Source organism: Eurypyga helias, unplaced genomic scaffold, assembly GCF_000690775.1.
Source record: "Eurypyga helias isolate BGI_N326 unplaced genomic scaffold, ASM69077v1 scaffold7485, whole genome shotgun sequence".
Classification (NCBI taxonomy): domain Eukaryota; kingdom Metazoa; phylum Chordata; class Aves; order Eurypygiformes; family Eurypygidae; genus Eurypyga; species Eurypyga helias.
This window is the reverse complement of record NW_010249479.1, coordinates 85,189-101,818: the sequence shown is the minus strand read 5'-3', so window position 1 is coordinate 101,818 and position 16,630 is coordinate 85,189. Positions and strand designations below refer to the sequence as shown.

The following is a 16,630-nucleotide window of genomic DNA, read 5'->3' as shown; positions in this document are numbered from 1 at the left end:
TGCTCTGATACTGTTAGAGAGTGGCAAGGATGTCGTACCATGCCCTTTTATCTGTCCCTCTCTGCAACAGATTTATCCTCCATCTGGTCTGAGACCTGCCGATGTGTCTCTGCTGTAGCAACTCATCCTCTCCTCCAGCTACTGGGCATCTCAGCTGGGACAGACAGGGCTGGAGATCCCCTCCTCCCTCCTGCTCCTCTCACCCCCAGGAGAAAACCAGTTGTTGGCATCTGCTTTGGAAGATGTTTGCTAAACCCACCACAGCTGCAGCTGAACACGGCCATTCATCCCCCCCTGACACCCCAGGGCTTCTGACGGCACACAGCCCTGAGCCCTCTGCCCGGTGCTGGAGGCAGCACTTCTCCGGGGCTCAGCCTTCCAGCATGCTCCCCAACGTATGGGAAAGCCAGTGCCCACCGAAAGCCCCCAGCTGCCCAGGCAGCACTTGGCTGGGGGTGCCAGACCCCCAGTTAATTTAGGGTGCAGTGTATGATCTCGCTGCCTCTCATTCCTGGAAGGCATGAAGTTATACCGGCTGCCTGCTTGCTCAAGAAGTGTGAAATTCCTTCTCTGACCTTTTCTGTTATGTTATTAAAAGGCTTCATGGCCAGTTGTTTCAGAAAAAAAAAATAATATTTCAATATCTGTGGGTAGCTGGGGCAGAACTTGTCCATATCTTCAGGCTGAACTCTGGTCACCCCACCCCCCCGCCAGCTTCACCCCAGCCTTGCAGAACCTGTGCGGGACCTCTGAGCTTCTCCAGCCCGGCTTTCCCTGGCACAGCAGTGCTGGGAGCGAGGGAGAAAGGAAGTTTGCATGGCAAGAGGCCGCTAACAACTGCAGAGCCCCCGACAGCCCGCTCTGCCCTCCGTTCAGCCGTTGGGTTGCAACGCACACGTAACCCCAAACCCCAATGATTTAGGTTACGGGGCAACCTGGAAGCTTTGGCTGGACTAAGGACTCCTTCAAGCTGGTCGCCACAAAAGCAGACTCCCAAGAAATCTCTGGCCTAAGGGGTTTATCACATGGGTGAGGAGCGTGGAGGAGGGAGAGGATGCTGCCTTCGGGTGTACTGCGGGCTCCCTGCGCACAGCAGGAGCTGTTCCTCCGAAGCCTCAACTCTCCAGATGTTCTGATGCAAGCGAATGACTACCTGAATCTATATGATAAATGCATTCCATGGGCGGAATTAAACAGATGGATGGATGGATGGACAGAGAGGGAGATGGAAGGAATGCAAAACAGAGAACAAAGAGCAGACAAACAAAATCTTAGAGGGCGGACAAGGCTGTGCCGTGCCAGAGAAGATGTGCCCAGGAAGACGGAGGGGTGCGTATCCGAGCCCACGCTTCCCTGGGCAAAGGGAAAAAGGCAGAGAGCGGAAAGCAGGCAGCAGCTCTGGGTCCCTGCTGGCTGCCTGCACTTCGGGTTGTTTTACAGTTGATTTATACGTGTAACAGGCAGTGTTTCTCGGCTGTCACTGACATTAGGAGCTGAAAGGCTGCAGAGAAGAATGGCCATTTGTCACTGCAAATGAAGTCGGCTTGCTCTTTTTTTTTTTTTCCCCCTTTCCATTTTCAGCTGGCCAAGCAGAGGGCAGCGAGGAAAGGGCTGCAGCGGGGGGCACGCTTGCTCGGTCAGACAGGCTCACTGCTCTTCCCAAGTCACAGAGAACCCCCTTCCCCTCGCCTAAGCCCACCCGGCCACACACAGCCAAGGGGGACAAGCAGGGAAGCACTCGCGGGAAGATGGGCAACCAGCCCAGGGTCTTCTGGAGTAACTTCTCCTCCTTCCCCAGGACCTGAGGCTGGGCAGCAGGGATCTCCCATTGCCTCGGTTCCATGGTTTTAGCTGCCTGCCTCCCTGCTGGGAAGGAGCTGCTCTGCCCTGCCAACTGCGCTTGGCCATCTCCAGCAACGGCTGGAGGGAAACCTCCTGCCACCCTTTGGCAACCACTCGCCCAGCCCATGTGCTCCCCTATTCATCCCAAACTCATAAACCTCCTGATTTGTTCTTAGCACCCTAGAAACCCATCGCTCCTCCAAAAGGACGGCGCAAAAACTGAGCAAAGGGGGAGCCAACAAAAGTCCCTTTTCATGAGGATGTCATACAGCGGCCACCAAAGAAGTGGGCAGTCCCTGTGGCTAGCCAGGCTTTCTTCAAAAACCCATCCCTAACCCCTCTGGGTGAATAGCCAATAAGGATCTCCCAGGCAAGTGGAAAAGAAGGGGAAAAAAAGGAAAGGAGGAATTTCTTAGCAAGGAAAGCAGATTTTTTGTCTGCAGCATGTGGGACAGTTGGAGAGGCTCAACCAGACGGGCAGCGCTGTGGAGGCGAGCAGAGGGGCTGCATCTCAAAGGTGAGCAGCAGCAGCAGGAGGAGCTGGTACTTTATGAAGGTTGTTAAAAGTCTGGGATCAGCTGGGAGGGTAATCTGGATTTCAGTGCTAATTGCATCCATTCTGATTTATCATAGAAGATTCAACTCCTGGCATTTTGCGTTCGCTCCGAAATGCTGGCATAGCTGGAAGTTGGGGAAAGAGGAGACGCAGTAACAATCTCATTGTTTAGTGTCTGATGGCCTGACTAGCTAAACATCTGCTTGAAATATTAATAACTGTCAGATGGGAACAGCTCAGGGGCTCTATACAGTTTCACACCATCTGTTTGTAGAGTAAACACACTTACGCACAGGCGCATGCACCCAACCCTTTTGTCAGGGCTTTTATTCTCTGGATCGGCACGCCTGGGCGACCAGGGGCTGCATCCCGGTAGAGTGGGAGCAAAGTGAGAGCCAGGAGGGCAAGAAATTCATCTACAACTAATGGTAGCAGTAGTAACACATCCCAAGCCTATCAGGAGCGCTGACGCTCCCCTCTTTGATATTTCACATCCCAGAAGAGCTTTGCTTTCTATTTAGATGGTTTTTCAGCACAGGGTTTTGTTCTGGTTCTTGTTGTGCCCCGCACCGGCACTGACAGCGACCGACATCGCCCTCGCGCCCCGGGAAACTTATCTTCTCGCCGGGGATTTTGGGTGCTCCCACCAACACAGGCAGGAGGGACGAGCCCTCTGGAAATGCCCCTCTATCGTCACCACCTCTGCCTGCTCCACCGCCGATCAGCTGCCAGCCATTTAATCCCACACCCTGCTAAATACAGTCATTCCCCTCTTTTCCCATCTTTTATTGGCTCAATTGACCTCAATTTGGATGAGGAAGATGATGCTTCCAAACGAGGCAGTGAGAAAACCCACACTGAAAGATAAATGTTGGGCTTTCACTCTCACTGATGAAGAGACCAAGTTTGCTATGTGCCAGAGCACCTTTGGCCATAAGGATTAAGGCAAGAGAGAGGCAGCGAATACGCGAAGGGACACAAGCCATGTACACAACTGAAACACTTGGTGGATGCCATGCAGTGAGGAGGAGGGACAGACAAGACCATGACCATTTGGATCAGTATCTGGAGGAGAAGACACTGTTGGCAGATGAGACCTTTCAGCACAGGATTCTCCTTGAGCTCCTGGTGTGGTGGGAATGACACACATCACCCAGAGACCAGGAAAGGTCAAGCTATCTTCTCTAAAAGCCCATGGGAGGGCTACACCCCACCCCACCGCCAGCTTCTCCTACTGCTCCCTTACCAAGTTCCCCAGTCCATCCCTTGGTGATGACACCACAGAGCCAAGGACTTACAGAATCATGGAATGGTTTGGGTTGGAAGGGACCTTAAAGCGCATCCAGTTCCAACCCCCTGCCGTGGGCAGGGACACCTTCCACTAGACCAGGTTGCTCCAAGCCTCGTCCAGCCTGGCCTTGAGCAGAGAGAAGGGATGCTCCTACTCACGTGGACCTGGAGGACGGTGGTGCCCACGGTGGCGTTCTCGAAGAGGCTGACATTGTACAGGGTCTTGCTGAAAACGGGGCGGTTGTCATTCTCGTTGATGAGGTTAATCTTGATGCGTGCGAAGCCGACATGGTCTGGGATGCTCTCGTTTGCAAAGAGCTGGGCAGAGATGGGAAGCAAAGGGTTGGAGACACTGTTTGCCAAGCTTGGGAGACTTACCTATTTTCCTTTATTGGAGAAAACAACGCTCTCCTGAGCTCCCCCACTGGATGAGCCAGCTCAGTGCTAAGCACCAAAACATGGAGAGAAGAAAAAAGCCCCATCCCTCACCCCACCACAGCCTGGAGAGCGGGTAGGAAGGGGTTTGTTCATCTTCCCCCACCAGTGTACAAAAGCCCCTCTGCCAGGATGAGCACTGCCGGCACGGTATGAGCCTGCTTTGCCTTCCTTGAGAGTTACAGCTCAGGCAGAGCGTGGGACGAAGCTGGAGAGAGCTTTGGTGCCTAACAGGTGCACTTAAACCAAAGTTTTACGCACTATAAAGCTTTTACGGCCCCACGTCGTAGCAAGGGGGAACACGCTCCGCTTAAGGTCTTGCAGCTGAGCCTCTGCATGCTGGAAAGATTGAGAAGGCACAGAGCAAATCCTTCACCCCCGCCCCCTCTTTTCTATATTATTATTTCAATTGTTTTGGCCATACTGTAATGCTCTGGAGTTTCATAGTGTGGATTAGAAAGAGGAAGAGAGAAACCTGGTTAATGGTCACTCTTAGGTCACTCCTAAAAATACAGATGTCCCACAGAGCACAGGGGTGCAGCCCTACCGAAAATTCGTAGCGAGGAATGGTCTCAAAGTCCAAGGGCACGGCCACACGGACACGGATATCTGCCTTCCCCTGGATGGAGGTCGGAGAGATGATGAAGTGGTTGGAGTTGTTGCCCACCAGGTACACCTCAAAAACGCTGTTGGGTCCCTGGGAAAGGAGAGAGGAAGGTTGACAGTGACAAAGGAGGAAGGGCCCAGCACAGCAGCTGGGTAAGGCACCGGGGGATGGATGGGGGGCGAGCGCAGGATGAAAGCACCAGCCCCGCTGCAAACCCTGTGCATCGTGCCCAAGCCTGCCAGCGCCAGCAGCTTGGGCAAGCCCTTTGCCTTCAGACACGTAAAAATACAATTACTGAAAAAGCAGGGAAGCGTTCCTCTGCTTGGGTTTGGTTAACTGAGCCATGGGGTTCAGCACCAACCTTAAGCGCTCTTTGTTGTGCTGTATTACACTTACTGGGTGTTAAATGCATATGATTTCTATAAATCTTCTTTTCATGTGCACCCATTCTATAAAAAATCTACGTTCACATGAAAGGAATGCATCCCTGGGATAAACCTGCACATCACGCGGCAGGAGGGAAAATCTCTTTTACTGTTTTGAGATCCATGCACCGCGTAGGGCATCACGCACTGGGATTTCATCGTTGGGGGCACAGCACGGGTGTCTCTCTCAAGCAGAGGGCTCTTTCCAGTAAGATAGCTCAAACTGGGAACTGGAAAACTCCTCCTTTCCAAAGACCTGGCTGGCAGAGCCACAACCACCGACATACCAACAGCAGCATCTCAGGACCCTCACTCCAGGCACGGCACCCCTTCCCAAACCACGGCTCAGCAGAGCACGTGAAAAACAAGTTCAGAAGCTGCCAGAGCCGAATTTCCAATTTTCCCCGAATGACCTCCCTCCTATCAGAAAAAGGGACCAATTAAATGCACGAAGGGGCACTAATAGCAAAAGCTGGCTAAGCGTGACCGCCGAGAGCCGGCGACACGAGCAGAATGCCTGCTTGCCCTCCTCCCCACACCCCCGGCAGCCCACGGAGCTGGGGACAAGCTGAGCATCTCTGGCAGAGCCACACAGCAGGAGCAAGCCCCAAGGGCACCCACTGCTCCAGGAGCCCAGTTCAGCTGGGACAACAGGGAGCAAGCACCCCTACAGAGGGAACAAAAGGGACCCCCTGCCTCCAGGCAGACTTAACTCCTTCCAAAAGCTGTTTTGCTGGCAAACTGGGAAGTGGCAACCCTGGCATGAGCGAGGGATGCTCCCCAACACCGGTACAGAGCCTGGGAGCAGAGGATATGGAGAACGGCAGGAGGAAGCATCACTACCCAAGCCATTATTTCGTACCCTGTCCTTAAGATGCCAATTTGTAACAAACAACCATTTTCCGCCGGCGACAAAAAGCCGTTTCATTGAGGAATTTCTGCCCAGCTCCGCTGCCGAGCCCTCGGTGTCTCTCCCAGGGCCCAGTGCCCTCCCTGCATTATGCAGAAGCACCTTTTGTGGCAGCGAGATGCGAGGGATTTTCTCAGAAGCCAGAGAGGAGTGAGTTTGTTGGAGGCATGAGATAAAAGTTGAAACATCAAAAGAAATCCACGTATTTGCGGGAAGAGAGACGGGTGGATTAATTCCTCTCCACCTGGGGAAGGAGATCAGCCTCCAGATACCCACCATCCCTAATTAGCAGCCCCTTGAGTGCCTCAGTCTCCCCGTGTGAGGCCTGGGGAAGGGGAATACATCTGCCTCTCAGGAGGGCTGCTGCGAGTTGCCATTCATATATTTATTCGGCTATTTATTTTTTTGTTTCTGCCCCCATGCTGCTTTCCTTGCTCCTCGTTCCCGGAGCCTGCAAGCCCCCTGCGGATGGCTGAAAGCAAATCTGAATATTCAAATTGTTATCAGCTGCCCGGCAGAAGGGGTTGGTTCAGCCCGGCTCGAAGCCAGTATCCCCCACTCCTGAGGAAGCCACAGGGAGCTGCTTACATTTTTCTCACCCCTTCCTGCCTGCTCCCGCCACCCAGAGCAATCAACGGATCTGAAATGTGTTTGTAAAGGAGAAAAACAAGCGCGGTCTCCCCCGGCTCGCAAAGGTGCCGGTGGTGGGCTCACGGCCGAGCATCATCTCCGCAGTGCCAAGGATGAGGATGGGATGCATGGGTGAGCTCTCCATGCACAACCCGTGCTCGTTTCCCCCCCTCCAACCCCTTACCCACCAGCTCCTGCATGGCTCGAGGGTTTTTCCCCATCTCTGAAGACAAACTGGCTCCTTTGCCTTCGTTTAGAGGCATAAATTAACGAGGAGCCTGCCAAAGCTTAGCAACCCTACAATAATAAACCCATCTGCACGCACCCTCCATCCGAAACAAATTGAGCCATAAAGAAACAGGCTTCGGAGGGAAGTTCGCTATTGCACGACAGCCGGGACACGGCCGCGTGTTTCCCAGCTCGTCTCATCCCGTGCCAGCACGCGGGGCCAGCGCTCGCTGCGGCTCGAGGCTGCTGCCCGCTGCCTCCTTCCTCGCAATCAAACCTCCTCCCAGCCGTAGCCAGCGCCGCGACTGATGGAAATTTCATGTCAACTCAGCTAAAAGACAATCGTCGCTGCAGTTGGGCATAATTATGACTTTGTTCTTCGCGTGCGTATTCCTCGGAGCGTGTAATAGGAGCCGCGTTGTGTCCCTGCTGCCACAATGCCAGCATCAACCTCACGCCGATACCCGACGTCCGCGAAAACGATCGCTGACGGATCTACCCCAAACGCTTCAAATCTGACCAGTTTGTAACCGTCCTGTTTGCCAGCCCCACGTGCCCAATGCTCCCCCTTAAATTTCAGGGGGTTGGAGCAGAGGGGAGACCGTCTGTGGGCACAGTTAGCGCAGCACGGACCGGCAGGCAAGGGCAGAAGCTCAGGCATGAGGCTGCCAAATGCCAGGGAGTGGGTATGTGTGTCTCTCCCGAGTTCCCTGGAACCACGTGGGACATGCTCATGCACCTGATATGAATCACAGCCAAAATTCTGCTCTCCCAACCTGCAAGACGTGCTCACAGGGAATGGTTCACCACGAAGCAGGGAACCCCTTCTCACCTCAGGACGCTGGGAGCAGCCACATCAGCTCTTCCAGCCTTGACTGAGGATGGATCACAAGCTTTATCCCTGCTTTTTCATCCAACATCGCCCACTGGCTTCACTCATCACTCCTGCTCCCACCCAGCCCCTTCCTCATGGAAGTGCTTCAGAAATCATTCAGCCTTCCACCAGCCAATGCAAGTATTTAACATCACTTACCGATGGCTACATAAAACCTCAAAAAGTAAATAAAAAACCCAAACACAGCTCCCTAGACAAGCAAGCAACCCTTCCTCCACCATACCGTTCCCCAAAATCACTGAGGTGCATAGGTAGGGCGGTGGCCTGGAATAATTTTCAGCACAAAGTTAGTTAGGTTTGGGAAAAGCAGCCTGGGATCCTCGGTTTTCTTCTCCCCATGCTGCCTCAGTACAGGGCTCCTATCAGTTCCCTCTTCCCTAGCTCAGCTGCATCTTGCTTTTCCAAACTGGAAAGCCCTGCCTTGTGAAGCACAAAATCCAGACTAACTCCAGCTTTCCTCCCAACCACTTTCTAGGCACGGGCTATTACCTACAAAAAAGCTGAGGAGTGTTTAATATCCCTCATTCTGGCAAGTTTGCAAAGGAAGGAAAGTGCTGAGAGTTCAGGAGTGGTGGTGGAGGAGGAAGGAGTAAAAAAAAAAAGAGTGTTTATTTATTTTTTTAAGGGCATTTAGTGCGTCTTTGTAGAGCTTGGATAACTTATGCCTGGTTCTAGCTAGTCAGAGACAAATAATGCTTAATCCTTCCTTTGAAAACACAAGGCATAAAGAGGGTTATTCTCTCCACCCACTTCAAGGCATTTAACTCAAGTGCTCTGAATAGCCCCTCCGGAGTTGCCTGCCTCTCTCCCACTCTCCCACTGCCCAGCCAGCTCAGGCTCCCCGCTCCCGCTGCTTGCTCCCAGCACCCATCGCTCGCTCCCAGCATCACTGACCCACTGAGGGATGCATGGGTGCTTGTCCCCTGCGTCCCTAAGGACCTCACTGGGGTCATGGGTGATGCAGGATGCCTGGAGCAAAATGCTCCCCAGCCTTTCCGATCCTCCTCCCCACACTGGCAGCTCTTTTCTCCTGTCTTTTTGTCCATCCTACGTGGCAGTCCTTGCCCGCTCCCCCCCTCCCAAGAGGAGTTTTCTCCTTCCCCGTTCTCCCCAGGTTATCTGCTGAATTCCACACACGCTTGCACAGACAGGATCAATCCGAGGCTGCCTCGCCTTCAGCTTATCTCTGCTCCAAATGATTGATTTTCCCTCTTTAAGGGTAATTTGCTGGTGAATTCCATGTATTGCAAAAACCCCTGTGAAATCTAATTCAGCCCGACTGGCAGCTGGCACTTTTGGGAGAGAATACTCGAGCGCCGTCAATTCCCCTTTACAGTTCCTTGCCGTGTCGATCATATTTATAGCGTGCGTGTCTGTCATATGCATATATATTCTAGGGATGATTCATATATTGCACCTGCACACGCATGGGCACATACGATGTCCCTGTGAGAGGCTCTGCTGTAGCTTTGTGCAACAAATACCATGTATTCCCAAGGCCTGGATTTTCTTTTCTTTTTTTAATTTCCCATTTATCTTCCTCAATATGCTGATTTTGGAGAATTGTTTCCAAATTATTTTAAAATGTCAGGCCATCATACTTCTGCTTTATACAGCCTCTGCACTTTTCTTCCTCTTCAGTCAACCGCGTCAAGGAAAATCAAGGGAAAGCCACTGGTAGAAGAGCTGGTTTCTCTGGCGTGCCCTGGGTATCTATGCTGCTGTTCCTCTTAATGCACCTCTGCGGATCTTGCAGCCACGGGATGCTGAAATGGGGATGCCCTGAATGATGCCCCACTCCTTTTTCTGCACGACCAAACCCTTGCCTTCTCCCTCAAATACTGCATCAAGCCACCAGGCTGTAGAATGCCAGCATATCCAGAAAGGATATCCCTGTCTCCTACCTCAGCCAGCCTTGGAGGAGATGAGCCTGAGCTAAACAGCCCTACGAATTAAGACAAGCTTGTTCCACGGCTTGGGGCGCTTGCTCTCAGCTGGGAAACAAGCCTTCCTGCAAAACTGGGTAATTCAAAGCTTTAATCTTGTGTCTCACACATGGGATTTATTTGTCCGTGCTGATCTGTTGTGAATGAGACGAGGATCCAACTCCAGCCTCGGCGTGTATATACATTCCGGTCTTCTGCGGTGTCCAGTTGAGGATAGGCTTGGTCTAAATACTGGGAAACTTCCACAGACTTTCATAAGCAGCTCCCAAATGGCTTTGGAAAGGTATTCAAGTGGTTTGCTGCCTATCTGCCAGAGGTTAATGCTTTTTTCTTGGTCCATAGGAGGCCAGGTCCAAAACCCTGTGCCAACCCTGTGTTTCTCCTGCCTTCAGGTGTTTTCCATAAACGGTAGAGAACGCACAAAACCAAACCAGCGCACCCTGTTGAACACCTCTTGGCTGCACCCCAAATCCCTATCTGGGGTCATCTCAGCTCAAGCCGGCTGCGCCCCCTCGACATCCCACCGTGCACCCCCAGCCGGCTCCTCTCGGAGCACGGCCGTGCTTGAGGGATGGCAGCCGGCAGTTTGCAAGGGACGGACTCAGAGGAAAGGGATTCTCCTAGGAGGCACCGCTTAGCTGCCTTGTCTAAGGGGTTAATGCCAGCCTGGCTCCAGAAAGGCACTTAAACACAGAGCTAAAGCCAAGCACATGCTTTCAGGCATGGTCTTGTGTGCCACCTAAATACATTTTTAAGTGCTTTGCTGAATCGTTTAATCTAACTCCTTCAAAAAGCCATCATTTCAGTTTGTGCAAAACACACCAGAAGAAAGAAAGTCCAAAAAACCCACCATTTGCAAAGGCCGCGTGGGCCTGGTTACAAAACACCTTCTTGTTTAATGGCCTCGGCAGCCCACGCAGCGTGTCTTAAGGGCCAGACCCACGCCACGCTCCTTTCCCCAGCTCTACAAAGACACAACCGAGGTGCGATGGCAGGCAGGTTCCCCAAAGCCACCCCACCCCGTGGGACCCCCTGCGTGGAGCAAGGTTCAGGTGGGGGCTGCTCCATCCAAGCAGGATCTCAACAAGCGTGAGGGCTGAAGGAACAGCGTCAAAATTTATTGGAGGGGCTAGGACAAGGCTGGATGGCTTGGCTCAAGAAAAAAAACAACCTGCCAAGGGGCTCTCTCAGGACTTGGTGACACAGGTTGGGAGGAAGGAGACAAAACGCAAGCAGAGTGGTCTTCCTGAGGACTCTAGCTTTGATTTCATGTGTCTCTATCCATCTGCTCTCATTTATTTCTTTAGCTGCTCTCCCCGGCGACGTGTATAATTCTCTTCTTGTTTTCCTTTGCCCCTTACACAAATGAATTGTGTCATCTCCAGCATGACGGCCGCCTTGGTGAAATAGCTTCTGTCAGCCACGTCCTCAGTCAGATCTCTGCCTGCTCGGTCCTTGCCGTCCCATCCCTCCATCCCTGCACCCACAGAGAACCGAGAGAGCCTGGCACCACCTCCACTGCACCTCAAATCCAGACGGTTTGTAAAAGCCTCGCAACTCTCACGAGGTGCTTGTGCATCCGAAATATCACCGTCAGGCTGATCACTATCTTCCTTTTCTGTAAGTTTTTTTACTACACATTTGAGGGTTTTGGGACTTCTGTAAGTACGCTGCCCGGGAAGCAGCGCTAGCACAAGCCTGGCTGCAGATGCAGTCCCACTTCTATCTCATACACATCTTTTTGATGACCTGGGTATTTATCCTCTCCCCATCTTTTTCCCCCCAAAGTGCTATCCTGATGGTTAATCCAGTTGCTAGAATCCACGAGGGGAAATAAGAAAGATCCACTGCAGGATAATGCCGGAAAAAAACCAACCCAACTGCTTATAACTTTTCTCCCTCCAGATATTCCAAGACATCATCTCTCCTGTGCTTCTTATCAGTGAAAATAATGCTACGGTCACAGCAATCCATGCTAATATGACGGTCTCCAAAGACACGTACAGTAAAACTCCTTCAGACTCCCTCAGCAGAAGAGGTCCTCTCTCAGCAGTTTTAAAAATCTCAGCCAATTCTTTTGGGGAAATCTCAGGAAGTTAAAAGAAATACACCAAAAGAATGAGTCTATTTTTTGCTGGGGCGATCGGGAAGGCAAGGCTATTTTTTATTCTCCCGTTTTAAAATTAGCAAGGCTGAAAAGTGAATTCTTGAATGGGAGTCTCTCCAGTAAAATGAGCTTTTAACCAGAAATAATGACAGATCCTTCATCCTTCTGGCACAAGCAGAAGTGTTACAATGCCCTTCAAGAACGGATCTGCTGACATCTCTCAGAAAGCACGACAGCGGCTCTATTCAGAAACTATCCTAAGCATCTGTCATATCCATATCTTCTTTATTAGCAATTGACATTTTCAAGAAAAAACAGTCTCTTTATCTGCTTAATAGCTCATCTGCACCTCTTCAGGCTGAACTCATAACTCTCGGATGGTGACACCATGTCACAAGTAGATTATTAGTTCTGTGTCATAATCACTTCACATGAAAAGAATGGGATTTCTGGGTGGCTTTATGAGACTTTGTGAACTCCACCCAGGGCTGGGAAGAAGCAAATCCATCATTCCAGCCAGCAAAGGCATCCTAGAAGATATACATTTTAACCAACCCACCGGGATTTCGGGGGTAGGGGAAGACGTTCCGTTGCGTTTTCCTCAGTGCCATCACATTGTTTACCTGAAGTGTCAGGAAAACACCCCGACAGTGCCATTTATTTTGACAAACCCCCTCCCCTTGTCTCTCGCTCGGTTTGAAGAGCAATAGGGATGGCAGGAGCCTGCAGCCTCAGCAGCCAGAGCCTTTCTGAGGGATTTTGGAAGGTTCACCATGAGGTGTCAGCACTTGTTTAAAGCAGACACCAGGCAGCGCGGAGGGGTTGGAGGGTACCAGCACACCGAAGCAGCCAGACGTGAACTGCACAAGTCAAATAATCAGAGTAATTGAAGGTTGCAAGCCCAGGGCTGGAAAACATGCTGCAATCCCTACGTGGCACGGACCGGCGCGTAATAAATAGGAGCTCTGCTAACACGGGGGAGGAACAAGCCTCCAACGCTGCCGGCTCATTTGCAGCGATGAGCCGGTATCCTAGTTCTTCCACGCTTCCTCCAGCCCCGAGGATCCCTCACCTCCTCCCCAGATGGCAGCAATACTCATCCCACCAAGGCAGGGAGCGCATGGGGTCCATCCTTTCCCCTCCCGGCAGTTCCCATGGGAGCCCAGCAGAAAACCTCCTGCCTTTCTAAATCGGACTGGCAAAGGGTGCCCAACAAGAGCCCTCGGAAGCGGGCGAGAACACGCGTCCCGCACAATCCTATTTTCTGGCTCTCGGTGGCCGTGCAATGCTGACTGCATTCACGTGCACGCTGTGCTTTGGGGAGGGTGGCTGCACTCGGGGGACCGAGTGAGTGGAGCAAGGGCAGCAGTAAGAGCTGAAAAAATGGTTATGAGAACCACTCACCTCATCACAGGTTAACGAGTGACTTATCCTTCTCGACACCCCCCCAAAAACCACACCAGCGCTACCCTACAGCGGATGGGGAGAAGCACCTGCAGCAGGGGAGATCTCACCTCGTCTTTGTCCTGCACCTGAATGAAGAGGGGAAGGGCAAAGCCCACCTGGGCCAGCTCCGGGATGGCCACGCTGTACTCCGAGCTGTTGAACTCGGGCGCGTTGTCGTTGATGTCAATAACTAGGATGTTGAAGGTGGTGGTGACGGTGGCATTGGAGGGTGTGCGGTCATCGTTCAGCTCTGTCGCCTGCAAGGAGAGAGAACAGGGCAGCCTTTATCAAAGAATAAATGTAAACGTGCACATGCCATGATCAGAGACTCTTGCAGCTTTTGTCACCTCCGCTTTGCCAAGGAAGGGCGCTCGTTTGGTTCTGCCATTGCCGCTTAACCCTGAGCACCTTTCCACACCGCTGACCCATTAACACCCACTGATGTTCACCCAGCTCTTCCCTCAGACCCACGGCACTCTCACAAACCTGCTCCCTTCCCAGGGGTTTAACGTTTCCCTTGGGGTGTGTGTGGCCAAAGTTCCCACTTGGCTCTATCATGCAACAGGTTGTCAGGACTCAGAGAGTCACACTGGGGGATGAATAGGTGATTTTCCTGCCCAAAAGCATATAAACCAAAAAACTGCCTTGTGAGATGCGGGGGACAGTCCTCAAAATAAGGGAAGCCACGACGGAGCAAACAGCACTCCTGTTTCTCTGCCATCTCATGAGGTGGGACCAGGAGCAGGCAGCTAAGCACCCTAATACTGCTGAAGGGACAGAAAACTAGGGCAACAGAGGAAAACAAGATTTAGCCCTTAAAATAGGTTTGGCAACACGTGTCTAAATACAGAGCTGAGTCATGACTCCGTATCGCACCTCTGTCTCCAGAAGGACTTTAATTTTGCTTTCCCAAAAGGAAAAAGCGCAGATTTTATTGCCAGAGAAGCAAGACTTGTGAAACAGCCTTTTGAAGCGGAGTCCCTCCTCTTGTCCTTTGGATAATCTTGCTTTGCTGTGGGCACAGAAAAGCAACGCTAACACGACCCACACGGCTCATTGCTATTCACCGCTTCTGCACACACCAGCAGAACAGGCTGATCCGAACAAGGAGCAATCCAGCTGTATTTTCACTGCGTGCTCCAGGACGAGAGCAGCAGGGAACATTTTGGGTCCCGGGGATGCAGGACGCACAGAGTTGGCGTTTGCGGGAGGATGCAAAGTTTGTGGGGAGAGGAAATAAAAATCTATCGGATCAACAGAATGTAGCTGGAACTCCATTATCATGCAGGCTGGAAAACGGGCAAGTTTTCAGGTTCACGAACCTTTCCAAGATTAAACAGATATTTTTGGCCCTATTAAAAACAGACAACGTGCGGATGTTTTTTTCCTCTTTTCCTCGATTCCTACTGAATTTAAACTATAAAAACCCAAGCCAAGAGACACTAGGGATGGCTGCAGATCTCTTCCCCGTGCATAACGCCACACAGCATGACCTCTGCCCGGGACCACGAGGGGCAATTTCTTTTCCTCTTGCCTCCCCCCGACAAAGCATTGCACTTGCCACAACGATAAGCTGATGAGCTGGCTGCTGCCCTCTTAATCAATGACCCTTCCTACAATGCTGATTTTTCCCCATCCCGGCCCAGCAGAATCTATACTGCTCAACGTGTTTCCAACCAGCTGCCCAGCTTGGTATTGATTTTAATTATAGGGCTGTGAGCGGAGTCGGGGAGCGGCTCTCAGGTGGGGTGGTGGGGCTGGAAGACCACGCTCCAGTGCCTTTTCTTGAGGAGGCAACTTCCAGCATCACTCCCTCCTCGTGCCTGCCCACGCCGGGCAGGTGCGGACGATGCTCTGGTACATCACTGCCTGCTGACATGACAAAACATTCCTGGCTTTCTGGGGGTTTTTTGGGGGAAAGGTGGGAAACAGGCACATGTGGGCACAATTCAGGTGCCTGAGTGTGTAGGTGTCTCACGTTATTTGCAATCCCAGGGCATCTGCATGCTGCCAGCAGGTACAACCACAGGGAGATCTAGTGGGAGGCCAAGCAGGGCATCAAAAATGACCTTAAACATCCATATAGAGGCAACCACATTTGGGGCCACCATACAAGGGGGCTGTGTTAAACCTTCTCTCTTGGCTTGGCCAGGAAGCAGGACATCATGACTCCGGATGCCCACAGGAGCAACATGTCCCAGGTTTGTGCCTCCACCTTGAAGGACTCGTCCCCAAACAGGGTGACTTCCCAGTCCCGCTCTGCTGGAGCGTCTCCTGGGTAGAAGAGGTCTCACCTTCACTGTGAGGATGAACCCAGCGCTATAGAAGGGGTTTTCCCGGTCCAGCGGCCCATTCAGGGTTAAGGCTCCGCTGATGTAGTCCAGTGCAAAGATGCTGTTGGTGTTACCTGTGAAAAGTAAGAGGCAGCGTGAGCAGGAGCGACTGGGATAGCCAATGCCAAATAGCGCGGGGGATAACGCAGAGGGAGAAGCGGGAAGACACGAGCCTCTTCCCCTCGGCAGTCCCCATGCGTGACCAGACCTGGTGCTTGGAAGAGAGAGGTGTTACAGGGCATACCCGCTGCCAGGCCAGGAGCTGCAAGCTGGGCACAGGCTGCAGCGGACTCTGCGAACCCTGCACTCCATGCGCTTTAAAACTGAATGTCTGCAACGGTCTCCTCCTCCTCTCACCTGGCTCAGGGCTCAAAACTCGGCTTTCCTTCCAACAGCCGATAAAATTGTGAAGGTTGCAGGCTTTCAGAGGGGTTTAGTTAAAATATGCTGAAGCTAGGACCAAATCCAAGTGCTTCCCTCTGAACAACTGCCCCCATTCACAGGGCACCATGTCCCCGAGGTGGGCACAGCCTCTCTCCTAAAATATGAGAGTTAAGGGACACCAGTCCAGGCTAATCAGAGGAAGGTGCAGAGGAATCAAGCTCACAAGTAATTCTTCGCATAACAAGGAGTAGTTTAACTGTGGGGTCTCTTGCAGAGGATGCTGAGGATGATAAAAGTCCACACGTATTCAAGGAGAGACAGGGGAGGTTAATGAAAGAATAAAAAATCTGTCAAATATCAGAAAAGCTACACGCAGCTCGGGAGCTGGATGATGTATTTGGTGCCAGGGAGAGTATTAGGATAAGTACTATAGGCACTTGCCCTGCTTTTATGCTCTTGCCAGATGCATTGACCCCATATAGCTGCCGTTTTCCTCTACTTGAGCCAAATTTGGCCTCTGTGCTGATCCTTACGTGCAAGCTACCAGACAGGGTGCCATGGAGGGCTTTGCTGCCCCCAACCAGCATCCTATCCTC

The 16,630-nt window shown here is 52.1% G+C and overlaps 1 protein-coding gene across 1 annotated transcript in view; it reads right to left on the bottom strand.

Moving 5' to 3' along the window:
* Window positions 1-3,847: 3,847 nt before the first annotated feature.
* Window positions 3,848-16,630, bottom strand: part of LOC104509431 (cadherin-23-like) — a gene marked incomplete at both ends in the record, with an annotated part of 77,020 nt that continues 64,237 nt past the window's right edge. Inside the window, 5 exon segments of the mRNA XM_010151371.1 lie at window positions 3,848-4,006; window positions 4,671-4,820; window positions 13,292-13,297; window positions 13,386-13,574; window positions 15,612-15,724. Of these exon segments, the coding sequence (XP_010149673.1) occupies window positions 3,848-4,006; window positions 4,671-4,820; window positions 13,292-13,297; window positions 13,386-13,574; window positions 15,612-15,724 (617 nt within the window).